Genomic DNA, 14,462 nt, shown 5'->3' with positions numbered 1-14,462 from the left:
AAAATTTTACTACTAACAGAGATACAAAAGTGGGTGGTAGGTATAAAAAGGTTGACTACCCTTGGTCTAGACAAAGGGAGGTATGCAGGGAAAAGATTGTTCTCCATTCTCTTCAACAACAATAACAACACAAGACCTGCTTCAGGAACCAAAGGAGGCTTCCTGAGACAAAAAAGTATGGGATTGGTGCTCTCTGAGCTTGATTGTTTTCTTGAAGACGTTTCATGACCCAGCTAGGTAACATCATCAGTGCTAGAAGAGAGGAGGGGGAGGAGGGGGAGGAGGAGGAGGAAGAGAACTCTGGGGTTTTTGGTGCTCTCTGAGGTTGATTTCTTGTAGACGTTTCGTGACCCAACTAGGTAACATCATCAATGCCAGAAGAGGAGGGGGAGGAGGAGGAAGAGGAGGAGGATGACAACAACTGTGGAGTCCTTGGTGCTCTCTGAGCCTGATTGTTTTCTTGTAGATGTTTCGTGACCCAACTAGGTAACATCATCAATGCTAGAAGGGAGGGAGAGGGGGGGGAGGAGGACTGTGGGGCCCTTCATGTTATCTGAGCTTGACTGTTGTCTTGAAGACGTTTCATGACCCAACTAGGTAACATCATCAGTGCTAGAAGGGAGGGAGAGGGGAGAAGGAGGAGGATGACAACTGTGGAGTCCTTGGTGCTTTCTGAGCTTGATTGTTTTCTTGTAGACGTTTCATGACCCAACTATGTAATATGATCAGTGCTACAAGGGTGGAGGAGGAGGGGAAGAAAAGGACAATGATGATGCGGTCCTTGGTGTTTTGTGAGCTTGACTGTTTTCTTGTAGACGCCGAAGGCGCACGGAGAGCTGTTCCCTTCCCACCAAAGGTGGTTCCAGATTTTCTACTTGCATTTTCACCTCTAGGGGGCGGTGCTCATCTCCGTTTCAAAGCCGAAGAGCCAGCGCTGTCCGAAGACGTCTCTGTGGTTATGTGGCTGGCATTACTAAATGCCGAAGGCGCTTGGACCGCTGCTATCTTCCCACCAAAGGTGGTCCCCAGTTTTCTACTTGCATTTTTACCTGCTTTCAAACTGCTAGGTTGGCAGAAGCTGGGACAAGTGACGGGAGCTCACTCCGTTACGCGGCACGAACTGCCGACTTTTCTGATTGAGAAGCTCAGCGTCTTAGCCACTGAGCCACACCGCGTGTCCCTTCTTCAGGAGTTTAGCAGGATACAAATTCTGCTCCTGAACTCCTGGCTGTGACCCTCTGAGAGCTGTTATGCCACGAAATTTCATTTTAGTGCATACCGATTACTGTGCATTTAAAGCGACGACAAAGTTAATTCTAGGTTCTGAGCAATGCCAGTCCTAAGACTGGTTGCAAAACTAGCCGAGCAGAAAAACTGCATCCAATGGGGCGAGAACCCGGAGCTACAAATTCTCAGGTTGTCAAACAAATGAAAAAATAAATAAAATAAAACCTCGCTTGGAATGTATTATTCCCATACATGATTTAAAAGAGAGGACTTGTGTAAACTTTCAAACCCACACAAGAGATCTCTCTCTCTCTCTCTCGCTAAAAAAAAAAAAAGCCGGCATTAACAAGCTTAGCATGCTTATTTCACTCTTTTAAAGAGCTAAAACGAAGTTTTAAGATTTCAAACTGAGCCTCACAATAAGTAATAACCTTTCTCAAAGTAGGTAACCTCCTGTACGATTCCGGGGTGGGGGGGAATTGAGGGCATTTGTTAAAAGAAAAAATAATGCTAACATTTTTCTGCTCCACTGATTAATTGTTCTCACGGTCAGGAAATTCCTCCTTGCTTCTGGGTTTGATCTCTCTTTCACAAGCTTCCCACCCAGTAGATCAGAATAGAGTCAGAAGGGATCTTGGAGGTCTTCTAGTCCAGCCCTCTGCTCAAGCAGGAGATCCGATATCCCTCTCCCAGCCACCACCACCCCCACGCATGTGCGTGCGACCCCATTCCCCAAGTAGGCCTTCCTAAAGCCTCCTGGGAACAAAAATGGGCTTGGGGGAGGCACATTGTACCTCCTGAACCCCGTTTTGGGCCTAGTAGGCCTCCCTGCAGCCTCCTGGGAGCAAAAACGGGCCATGGGGGAAGGGAGGCACATTGCACCTCCTGAACCCCATTTTGGGCCTAGTAGGCCTCTCTGCAGCCTCCTGGGAGCAAAAACGGGCCATGGGGGAAGGGACGCACATTGCACCTCCTGAACCCCGTTTTGGGCCTAGTAGGCCTCTCTGCAGCCTCCTGGGAGCAAAAACGGGCCATGGGGGGAGGGAGGCACATTGTACCTCCTGAACCCCGTTTTGGGCCTAGTAGGCCTCTCTGCAGCCTCCTGAGAGCAAAAACGGGCCATGGGGGAAGGGGGGCACATTGCACCTCCTGAACCCCGTTTTGGGCCTAGTAGGCCTCCCTGCAGCCTCCTGGGAGCAAAAACGGGCCATTGGGGGAAGGGGGGCACATTGCACCTCCTGAACCCCGTTTTGGGCCTAGTAGGCCTCCCTGCAGCCACCTGGGAGCAAAAACGGGCCATGGGGGGAGGGAGGCACATTGCACCTCCTGAACCCCGTTTTGGGCCTAGTAGGCCTCTCTGCAGCCTCCTGGGAGCAAAAACGGGCCATGGGGGGAGGGACGCACATTGCACCTCCTGAACCCCGTTTTGGGCCTAATAGGCCTCTCTGCAATGACCCACTGCCCTCCCCTGCATATGCATGCGCATCTCCTGCATGCATCCCGCCCCTCACGCATGCATGGCAGAGACCCAAAAATCAGCAGGCCGGTGGAAGGCATGTGTACATGCGCGGTGCAGCTGAACTGGGGCAACGGCTCGCGAGCCCGCGGAGAAGGCTGTGCATGCCACCTGTGGCACAGGTGCCACAGATTCACCATCACAGTCCTATATCATTTCAGACCGGGGGTTGTCCAGTCTTAAAAACCTCCAGTGACTAAATTCCTCCTTAGTTCCAGGTCGCTTCTCTCCTTGACTAGTTTCCATCCATTGTTTCTTGTCCTGCCTTCAGGGGATTTGGAGAATAGGCTGACACCCCCCCTCCCCTCTTCTTTGGGGCAGCCCATCCAATTGTCTAATTCAAAACGGATCAGGCCTGTCGCAGCCATCTTTCCGTTTCTCCAGTTACCACACAGTATGGGAGGGGGAAGGGGAGGAGCTTGGAATGCAGATCAGCCAAAACAACCTCCTAGCCCTTGGGAACCAAGGTCATCTCACCAAGGTGCTGGCCAGAGACTGGAAGAAGCTGCCAAGGAGACGCCAGAACACCTAATTGGACAATGCGACCTGGGACAACGAGGGAGGGAGGGAGTGATCTGTTCTTGAATTATACTGAAAACGCGGGAAATAATCAGCGCTGGTTTTGTATTCATCCGTGCCGAAATGATGTACTCAGTAAAACAATTCTTTGAGAAAGTAAAAAGTCTCCGAGTTGCTGAATTGGTTGGGGTTCATCTGCAGGCCTGGATCCGGCATGCAGAATGCTTAGATCTAGCCTGCGAGGCCACCCTGGAAACAGGCAAAGATCGGTCCGCGTTGAATTTGCCAGTGAAAATGATGCTCAGGGAGACCGGGCCCAGGCTTCCCCAACCTCCATTTTAGCTAGCAGAGGGCTGCAGGCCCCCATTGTGGCCAAAAACAGAGCTCGGATTGGCCGCATGTGGCTCCTCCCAGCTCCGTTTTTGCTGGCAAAGGGCTGCAGGAGGTAATTGAGATGAAAACGGAGATCAGACAGGCCATGTGTCTCTCCCTCCCCCCCCCCGGCTCTGTTTTCACTTGCAGAGGGCTGCAGGAGGCTGTTGTGGTCAAAAACGGAGCTCGGATTGGTCGCATGTGGCCCCTCCCAGCTCCGTTTTTGCTGGCAAAGGGCTACAGGAGGTAATTGAGATGAAAACGGAGGTCAGACAGGCCACGTGTCTCTCCCTCTCCCCCCCCCCCCCCCGGCTCTGTTTTCACTTGCAGAGGGCTGCAGGAGGCTGTTGTGGTCAAAAACGGAGCTCGGATTGGTCGCATGTGGCCCCTCCCAGCTCCGTTTTTGCTGGCAAAGGGCTACAGGAGGTAATTGAGATGAAAACGGAGGTCAGACTTGCTGCATGTCCCCCCACTCCTCCTCCCCCAACTCTGATTTCGCTTGCAGAGGGCTGCAGGAGGCTATTGTGGCCAAAAAGGGAGCTCGGACTGGTTGCATGTGGACCCTCCCAGCTGTGTTTTTGCTGGCAGAGGGCTGCAGGAGGTAACTGAGGCCAAAAACGGAGCTCAGACTGGCCGTGTGTCCCCTCCCCCGCCCCCCGGCTCTGTTTTTGCTTGCAGAGGGCTGCAGGATGTTGTTGCGGCTGAAAACAGAGCTCGGACTGGTCACGTGTGAGTTCCCCATCTCTGTTTTCACTGGCAGAGGGCTGCAGGAGGCTAATGTGGCCGAAAACGGAGCCTCGAGGAGTGATGTCAAGCTGGCCATGCCCCCCTTTGCCATGCTCCCTCCTCCCCCAAGGTCAAACCCAGCCCTGACGCAGCCTTCAATGAAATCAAAATTGACACCACTGTTCTACAGTCTAAACATTTTTTTTTTACACCTTCATGGTTTTGCTCTCCACAATCTTTCTAGGATCTCATTAAAACCAGGGCCCTTCCACGAAAGGACGGGCCAAAACGAAAGCACGTCCCCCCCCCCCATTGTTCTTCTTTTGACACATCCGTCTTCCCGCACACCTCCTCCCTGGGTTCAAAGATCCCCTCACTCACCTTTGGGCAGAGAACCTCGGTCTGCTGGATCATGATCAGAGCTGATGCAATCAAAGCCCCCTGACGCACGTAGTTGACAGGGTCGTTAGTCATCGGCTCCAACAAATTAATTGCTTCCTATCGGGTGGAGAGAGAGAGAGAGAGAGAGAGAGAGAGAAAGGAGAGGGATATTAACTTTATTTCTCTTTCAAGCGCCAGGCTTTCATCAGGATTATCCGATTAGGATCTTCAAGCAGGGCATGGCAGGGAGAAGCTGATGAGAGGGGCGCCCGAAAGGGCACTCGCGCGATAGGCAGCTCTGAAGATCAAACATTTTAATTTCTTGAAACGAGGCTGGAACGAGTGTGAAGCAAGCAATTTGTTTCAGGTGAGAAAAACACTTAAAAAAAATGCAGCTGCTCTTAAGGCTACTTCTGAGAAACGCCTTCCGTCACCAGTCCTCAATCTTTCCGGGAAGAGTCTTCTATATATATATATATATATATATATATATATATTTAAGTTTTCTATTTTACACACATAAACACATCAACAAGAACAAACACATGGCTTAAGACAACATAGGAACAAGAAGTTCCATCATGTATCATACAGCAGTTCCGTATCCGTTTCTTTGCAGTTAGCGTTTTCCCTTTCTATAATTAGCTATTTATAACCAAATATTGTTTATCTATAATGTGCTATATATACATACAATTCCAGGTAAACATTCACCTGGTTATTCTTTTTCTTTGCCAATCTTATGCTATTGTTATTCCATTTAAGAGATTATAGAGTACAGTTTGGGTTGCATTGATTACCATCCCAAGCATCTATTGTGACATCACCTTATTTTCTCTTTCTTTTCTCTCTCCCTTCCTTCTCTACTTCCTTCCTACCTCCTCTCCTTCCCCTTCTTTCTTCCCTTACCTACTCTTACCTTCTCTCTTCCCCTTCCTACTCTCTCTCCTTCTCTTTTTTCTCACTTCCTCCCTCCTCTCCTTCTCTTACTCTCCCTTCTACCCACCTTTCCTTAACTCTTTCTTCTTCCCTTACCTCTTCTCCACACTTCCTCTTCCTTCCCTACTATCTCTCCTTCTCTTTCTCTCCCTTCCATCCTCCTCTCCTTTCCCTTCTTTCTTCCCTCTTTTCACTACTTCCCCGGGAAGGGTCTTCTTAATTATTATTATCATTTTTATTTTTGAATAGACACAAACAAACAAGACACAACAAACAGCATAAAAACATATTCCAGTTACAAATTATAAAAAAGTGTGTCAATTGGTTACAAAGAACTTTCGTGCATCCCTTCCACAGTCATCATCTATAATCAATATCAAATTATACATTTTACATCAAATATATTTATATATATATTACTATCATCACATCTCATCCTTCATATGACTATAGATGTTTTAACATCCCTTTATAATAAATATTCCAAAATTCAAAGCAAAAACACATAATGGCATTCCGTTGTCTATTTTCAATATCATCCAACAATATTCTATCTTTGTGAAACGTTCTAAATAAAAATCAATTATGTTTGATAATAAAGTTTCTAAACCTCCTTTCTTAATCACTGTTTACAATTTATATCCAATTTCAATATTATAGTCTTTCATACATAACTAAGTTTCCAAACTTCCTTTCATGGTCACCATTTAAAATTTATACCAAATTTCCTCTTGTCAAACCAATATATATATATGTATATATTATATCATTATAATGAGCCGAGGTGGCGCAGTGGTTAAATGCAGCACTGCAGGCTACTTCAGCTGACTGCAGTTCTGCAGTTCGGCTGTTCAAATCTCACCGGCTCAGGGTTGACTCAGCCTTCCATCCTTCCGAGGTGGGTGAAATGAGGACCCGGATTGTTGTTGGGGGCAATATGCTGACTCTGTAAACCCCTTAGAGAGGGCTGAAAGCCCTATGAAGCGGTATATAAGTCTAACTGCTATTGCTATTGCTATCATTATCAATTATTTATCTAACTATATCCATGATCAATCCAATTTCAATATTATAGGCTTTCATACATAACAAAAGTTTCAAAACCTCCTTTCATGGTCACCATTTAAAAATTTATACCAAATTTTCTCTTGTCAAACCAATATATATATTTATTTATTTATTTATAATTTTATTTATTTATTTATTTATTTATTTATTTATTTATCAGCACAAATAAAAACACACACACACACACACACACACACATATATATATATATATATATATATATATATACACACACACACATACACATACATTATATCATTATCATCTATCTAACTATATCCATTATCACTTCATTTTTAACATAATGCCCTAATTTTAACTATTTAGCTAATATTTTTTTAATAGTTTTCATGTCTCAACCTGTGTCTTTCCAGTAATAGTAGTAGTCTTATTTCTTTTGCCTTATGTGGGATTAATCTTCTGGTTATTTCCTTAATCAACTTTGTGTGGACTTCTCTTCGTACCTTGTTGCTTGTTGCATGTCTTATAAATTCTCGAAACCCTCCATCAGCTTCTTTAATCAGCTTATCTTTGGTTATCACTAGTGCTTTTGTCAAAGATCCTCTCCTTAAATCCATCAATTCTTCTCTTTTTTCTCCTTCTGTACCTTGAAATCTGGGCTAGAGCTCCTTTCCATCTCTCTTCCCTTCCCATGTTCCATTCTTTCCATTTCCAACCACGGACAGATCACTGTCAATATCCACAGTTATTTTGCCTCTTTGTTCATTTTTCCCTTGGGTTTTTGAGACCCTAACCTCCACTTTTTCCATTAGCTGGCTATCTTCAATTTCATCAAATTTTGCTATATTACCATGTATATTTTCCAATTTCTTCTCAATTCTCTCTGATGTTTCTAATAATTTTTGAATTTCAAACATAATCTGTTGTAATGTTACGGTTTCTTCTTGGTATTGTGTCACTGTCCAATTTATAAACACTGCCACTCGAGTTGGAAAACAAAGCTCTGTTTTTCACTTCTCTCTCGCTGCCAAAGAGGCATCCAATGGGCACCTGCATAAACAACCCATCTTATCTCTCTGCAAGCTAAAACCTTTGAAGTGCAAGTCAAAATGATCAAAGAAAAGAGAGAGAAAAATATTTCCGGAACTCAGCCTCCAACCTCCAAGTGGCAGTGTAACTTCTTTTCCCTCTGATGTTACTGCTCTCTTTATATTCCTTTTATATCCTCTTTATATTCCAAGCTTAAAAGAAACAAGGCTCTTAAATGGAACAAAAGAAAAAGAAAAAAAAACCCATCCAAGCCAGTATTGTGAAAATTATATCAAAAAAAAAAAAAAAGATTTAATCCATAGGTTAAAAAAAAGTAGTAGAAGAAAAGCCAATACTTTCACTTTAAGTAGTAGTACCATCCATAGAAGACAATTAAAAAAAGAATAACACACTGTCCAAAATAGCTTAAATTTGCCGCTTATTTTCTTTTCTTTTCTTTAATTTGGTTTAATCTTTTTTGGGCAGTCTCTTTTGTAAAAATAAAATTTCCTCACCAGATGGACACACTTTCTCTTTCCGCTTTCCTCCGATTGCGGAGCTGTCCCGACTTCAGCAGCTTAGGACTGCGCTTCTATCACCGGCTAGAAGAGATTCTCTTGGATCAATCAGGGACTTTGCGATGTCCCTGAGATCAGCAAGACATACTCTTCCCTGTCACCGTCTCTTTGGGATGGTTTAGGTCCAGATGGACCATCCAGTGCTAAAAGTATTGGCTGCGATCTTGGAGCTCCGAGATCGCACGTTCATATCGTCGCGACATCAGCTCCTTTCTCCTTCTTAATTAACTGTTAACGAAGGGTAGAGATGGTTTTGGTCCAGTGGTGAATGCACCAGGTTTGAAAGCAGGAGATGGCAAGTTCTAGTCCCTCCTTAGGTGGGAAAGCCAGCTAGGAGACTGTTCTGACCCCCCTCGTCCCACACCAACACACTCCAAGCCAAAGATAAGTTACAGCATTTAATTAACAGACAGACAGGTCCTTGGCAGCAAACCGGCACAGACAAGCTTGGGCAGCAATCCAGCACAGATAAGCTGTGGCAGCAATCCAGCCTGCCAAGCTCACAATAATGTTCTCCAACATTAGTTCCTACGTTGACTTCTGCAAAAGGGCCATGTACACAAGCAGTCCTTTTATAGTCTGGAGAGGAGCCTAATGCCCACCAGCTGAGTGCAATTACCTCCTGTAACTGCGCAACTGTTCCTGACACCTCTTCAGTGCCGGGCATCCAGGAACAACTCACTGCTGGTGTCCAGATCACTCTCCCTTGTCTCCTCCCCACTGGTCAGAGGCTCAGGTGCCTCCTGGTGGCCAACCAGCCTCTCTGCGTCCTGCTCGGAGTCGGAACCCTGTTCAGGGTCCTCCACATCCTCCAGAGCCGAATCATAGGGCCCCTCATTGTCGGAGTCTGGTGGCAGCTCCAACAGCTCCTGCTGGGCCACAACAGGGGACTTTGGGTCAATCACTGGGAGATGGTGAGTTGTAGTTCCACCTAGCTGGGTGACTTGGGCCAATCACCAGGAGACTTGGAGTTTTAGTTCTGCCTTAAGCAGGAAAGCCAGCTTGGTGACTTTGGGACAATCACTGGGAGATGATGAGTTGTAGCTCCATCTTAAGCAGGAGACTGTGAGTTCTAGTCCTGACTCTGGAAGGAAAGCCAGCTAGGTGACTTTGGGCCAATTGCTGGGAGATGATGAGTTGTAGCTCCATCTTAAGCAGGAGACTGTGAATTCTAGTCCTGACTCTGGAAGGAAAGCCAGCTAGGTGACTTTGGGCCAATTGCTGGGAGATGATAAGTTGTAGCTCCATCTTAAGCAGGAGACTGAGAGTTCTAGTCCTGCCTTAGGCAGGAAAGCCAGCTGGGTGACTTTGGGCCAGTCCCTCTCCCTCAACCTAATCCACCTCACAGGGGTGTTGTTACTGCGGGGGAAAAATAGGAGGCGGAAACAATATTAGGTATGTTTGCCACCTCGAGTTATTTAGAAAAATAATAAAGGTAGCTCCATCCATCTTCAAAATTGATAAACCCTGATCTTGGGCCAGCTAATGAACTCGTAGGTTAAGTAAAACGCAAATGCCACGGATGGATCAAAGCTTTTTAATGGCTTACTTCTCCCCTACCTGAGTTCTCCGACACTTTCCTTGTCATTATGCAAAAATTACCTTTTATAAGCGGGGTTGCATTGGTGTGCATTTAGAAGATCTGACCCAAACTCTTTTGAGTAGAGGAAGGAGTGGGATGGGAGCCCCTCTTGAGTCCAGCTAAAACCTTAACACGATTTCCAGTCCTTCAAGTTCTAACATATTAAACTCAGCCTTGGCTATATGTTGATGTAAGAAGACCCACTCACATAAACACCAGCTCAAGCGCTTTTTTATTTCAGAAATAAACAATAAAAGTGCAAAACTCCAGCCAGGCAGGTTGTTATCCCGGCTGCATAAAGTTACAGAGAGACAAAGCAGACTCGAGCTAAAACTATTGCCCCTTTTATGTCCAGTAAAGGAAAATATCGAGACAGGAAATCAATATCGTTTCTGTATTTTCTCTAGACTCTGCTCCCCCCAAAGAGGAATGTCCAAAAGCTGAAGATTTTTCAAGAAACCATCAAGCCAAAGAATGCCTCTCTTGGATAAATAAAAATTAGTTCTTGCATAAGCGGTAACCACAAAATAATTCAAGAAAATGACAGGGAACAAACTTCAGATCAATATTTCTCACTTTGAAGCAACTTTAAGGGGTGTGCAGAGCACATCACGAGAAAGGCGGGGTAAGACGAATCACAAATTGGAATTAAGATTGCCGGGAGAAATATCAACAAACCTCAGATTTGCAGAGGATACCACTCGAATGGCAGAAAGTGAAGAGGAACGAAAGAGCCTCTTGATGCGGGCGAAGGAGGAGAGTGCAAACGTTGGCTTGAAACTCAACATTAAGAAAACTAAGATCATGGCATCCGCCCCTCTCAATTCCTGGCAAATAGATGGGGAAGAAATGGAGGGAGTAACCAATTTTATTTTCCTGGGCTCCAAGATCACCGCAGATGGGGACATGCAGCCAAGAAATTAAGAGACGCTTGTTCCTGGCAAGGAAAGCTATGGCAAATCTAGACAGCATACATAAAAAGCAGAGATATCACCCTGCCAACAAAAGTGCATCTAGTCAAGGGTATGGTTTTCCCAGTTGCAATGGATGGCTGTGAAGGATGGACCATAAGGAAGGCTGAGGGCCAAAGAATGGAGGCCTTTGAACTCTGGTGCTGGAGAAGAAGACTCCTGCATTGAGTTCCTTGGACTGCAAGGCCATCCAACCGGTCAGTCCTGGAGGAGATCAACCCCGGCTGCTCTTTAGAAGGCCGGATCCTGAAGAGGAAACTCAAATCCTTTGGCCACCTAATGAGAAGGAAGGACTCCCTGGAGAAGAGCCTCATGCTGGGAACGATGGAGGGCAAAAGAAGAAGAAGGGGACGGCAGAGAAGGAGGGGGCTGGATGGAGTCACCAAAGCAGTCGGCATGAGCTTAAATGGACTCCAGACGACGGTAGAGGACAGGAAGGCCTGGAGGAACATTGTCCATGAGGCCACGATGGTGGGACACCACTTCGCAACTAACCACAACAACTATCCATCCATCCATCCATCCATCCATCCATCCATCCATCTATATATCTCAAGGACTTTGGCCACCTAATGAGAAGGAAGAAGGACTCCCTGGAGAAGAGCCTCATGCTGGGAACGATGGAGGGCAAAAGAAGAAGAAGGGGACGACAGAGAATGAGATGGCTGGATGGAGTCACCGAACCAGTCAGCGTGAGCTTCAATGGACTCTGGGAGATGATAGAGGACAGGAAGGCCTGGAGGAACGTTGTCCATGGGGTCACGATGGGTTAGACAAGACTTCGCAACTAACAACAACAAGCAGTGTGGACTTCAAGTCCCAGAATTCCCCAGCCAGCATGCCCTAGAACTATCATTTCTTTGAAATGCATCCAATGGAGTTTGTCAGAGCTGGGACGAAAATACTAAATAAATATTACTCCGGCTTACAAAGGCCAACTTGGGTGCGCAAGTAGCCCTCAACGTATGACCACAATTGAGCCCAAAATGTTTGTCGCTAAGTGAGACATTTGTTGTGAAAGTTTTGCCCCATCTTATGACCTTTCTTGCCACAATTGTTAAGTGAATCACTGCAGAGGTTAAGTTAACAAGACTGGGCCATGTGACCCCAGGACACTGAGAACCATCATAAATATGAGTCAGTTGCCAAGCATCTTAATTTTGATCATGTGACCATGCGGATGCTGCAATGGTCATAAGTATGACAAACGGTCATAAGTCACTTTATTCAGTGCCGTTGTAACTTTGAACGGTCACTTAACAAACTGTTGTAAGTCGAGGACTGCCTGCACATCTGTCTGGCATCTTGTTACAAGTCGTTGCATATGAAAATGGGTGGCAAATTAATTTAATAATAATAATAATAATAATAAGTAAAAAATAGTCGTATTTTTTACATATCGATCAGTGGATTAGACCAAGCTGCTAAATTAATCCACTTGGTCATTATGTAAAAAATACGACTTACCTGTATTTGAAAAGCCATGGGAACATAAAGTGGAAAAAGTTATCGAAAATGAGAAGGTGAAGATTTTGTGGGACTTTTGAATAGAGACGGATCGTCACTTGGAACACAACACGCCAGATCTCAGTTGTCGAAAACCAAAACATACAATTTATTGATATCATGGTTCCAGGAGACCCCAGAATAGAAGTAAAAGGAGTGGGGGGGAAATTATGAAATATCAAGACCTGGCCATCGAAACTACACGATTATGGATGAAACATGTAACAGTGATACCCATTGTCATCGGGGCACTTGGTACCATGTCCAAGAATTTTATAAAACACATCACGAAATTGCAGCTTTCTGCAAAAACACCAGCGGAACTGCAAAAAACTGCACTGCTCGGAACATCGCATATTTTTAAAAGGTACTTGGTTGATACCTACAATGCTGGCAGCAACCCATTATCAACCATTAGCACCAGTCAATGGTATTTGTGATGCATTACTGAATATTCAGTTGGCTGAGTTTCATATTTAATGAATAAAGTATATAATAATATACGTCAATAATATTTGTGATACATTTTTAAATGTTCAGTTGAGTTTCATATTTAATGAATAAAGTAAATAATAATAATAATAAATGTCAATAATATTTGTGATACATTTTTAAATGTTCAGTTGACTTCAGTTTCATGATTAATGAATAAAGTATATAATAATATACGTCAATAATTGTGATACATTTTTAAATGTTCAGTTGACTGAGTTTCATGTTTAATGAATAAAAGTTTATAATAATAAATAAATCTTGTGCCAGCTGCTTTCATTAACCCAGCTTTTCTGCCTCCCTGCAGATGTTCCCCTCCCATCGTCCCCAAGGAGATGATGGTTTATGGCGCAGGAATTCAAGCTGACATCCATGCCCTCAGCAAGGGGTGCTGGGGTTTGATTCCAAACCTCAGAGCGGGGTGACCTTGGGCCAGTCACCTTCTCTCCGCCCTAGGAAGTAGGCAATGGCAAAGGACTTCCAAAATCTCGAAAGAAAACGACAGGGTCTTATCCAGGCAGTTACCAGAAGTCAATACTGACTCAAAGGCACCCTCCAAAAGAAATAATAATAATAATAATCTTCAATTTAGAAATGTTTTTAGGAGGTATTTTGTAAAAATGGCCACAATTATATATAATCATTCTGCTTTATCCACAGTCACGACAGCTAGTGGTTAAGGCACCAGGCTAGAAAACAAAAGGATGTGTTAGAGAGAGAGCGGGGAGGGAGAGAGAGATGGAGGGAGGGAGAGAGAGGGAGGGAGAGAGGGAGAAAGACAGAGAGGGAAAGATAGAGAGGGAAAGCGGGGAGAGGCGGAGGCTGGGCTGTCCATCAGGACCCAGATGGGGAGTCAACAGCCCCCAGGTCTCGAGGTGGCTGATGAGGAAGAGGAGGAACAGCTGAGCCCAGTGCCTGGCACACTGAAGTGCCTGAAGGCAGAGGAGAGGAGAGCAATGGAAATCTATGGGCCGGTCCTTAGGAAGGAAGAGTCACCGCTGCTAGCGAAGCACCACCCTAGGGATAAAAGGCAGGGGGCGGAGATGAATAGATGTGGCAGACAATTATCCCGGTCGGCCAGATTTGTCAGCCCGCGAGAGAAAACTGTTTGCCGGGCTGCCGGCATTCCTAATCAAGGAATCTTTTGAGTTCACGTCAGAGGATTTGTCTTATTTGGGGAGAAGGGTCAGAACGGTGACATTGGGCCCATCACCAGATGACGGTGAGTTCTAGTTGCCTTTAGCCATGAAAGCTGGTTCGGTGACTTTGGGCCAATTAGCAGCAGAAGGTGAGTTGGAGTCCCACCTTAGGGCAGAAAGCCAGCTCGGTGTCTTTGAGCCAATCGCCAGGAGACTGTGAATTCTGGTTCCACCTTAGCCATGAAAGCTAGCTGGTGGCCTTGGGCCAGACCGTCTCTCTCTGCCCAACCCAGAGGGTTGTGTTGGGTAAATACAAGGAGGAAGGTGTACTGGATATACTTGCCACTGTCAACATAAAGCATTTGTATATCTTTTATCAAGTCGGCATGGTGAAGAAAGGGTGGGGGGGAACGCATTCCGCGCATGCCTTCGGCTAGAGTGGGATCTCAGATTACT

General features: G+C 45.4%; 1 protein-coding gene across 1 annotated transcript in view; it reads right to left on the bottom strand.

Moving 5' to 3' along the window:
* Positions 1 to 14,462, bottom strand: part of PSMD1 (proteasome 26S subunit, non-ATPase 1) — a 124,032-nt gene that overhangs the window by 29,744 nt on the left and 79,826 nt on the right. The window contains 1 exon segment of the mRNA XM_087725058.1: positions 4,742 to 4,858. Within this exon segment, the coding sequence (XP_087581184.1) occupies positions 4,742 to 4,858 (117 nt within the window).

This window comes from Thamnophis sirtalis, unplaced genomic scaffold, assembly GCF_051295495.1.
Source record: "Thamnophis sirtalis isolate CommonGarterSnake01/CBP01778 unplaced genomic scaffold, rThaSir2_p1.2 scaffold_11, whole genome shotgun sequence".
Lineage (NCBI taxonomy): Eukaryota > Metazoa > Chordata > Lepidosauria > Squamata > Natricidae > Thamnophis > Thamnophis sirtalis.
The sequence above is the reverse complement of the archived record's forward strand: the minus strand, read 5'-3'. Positions and strand labels throughout refer to the sequence as shown.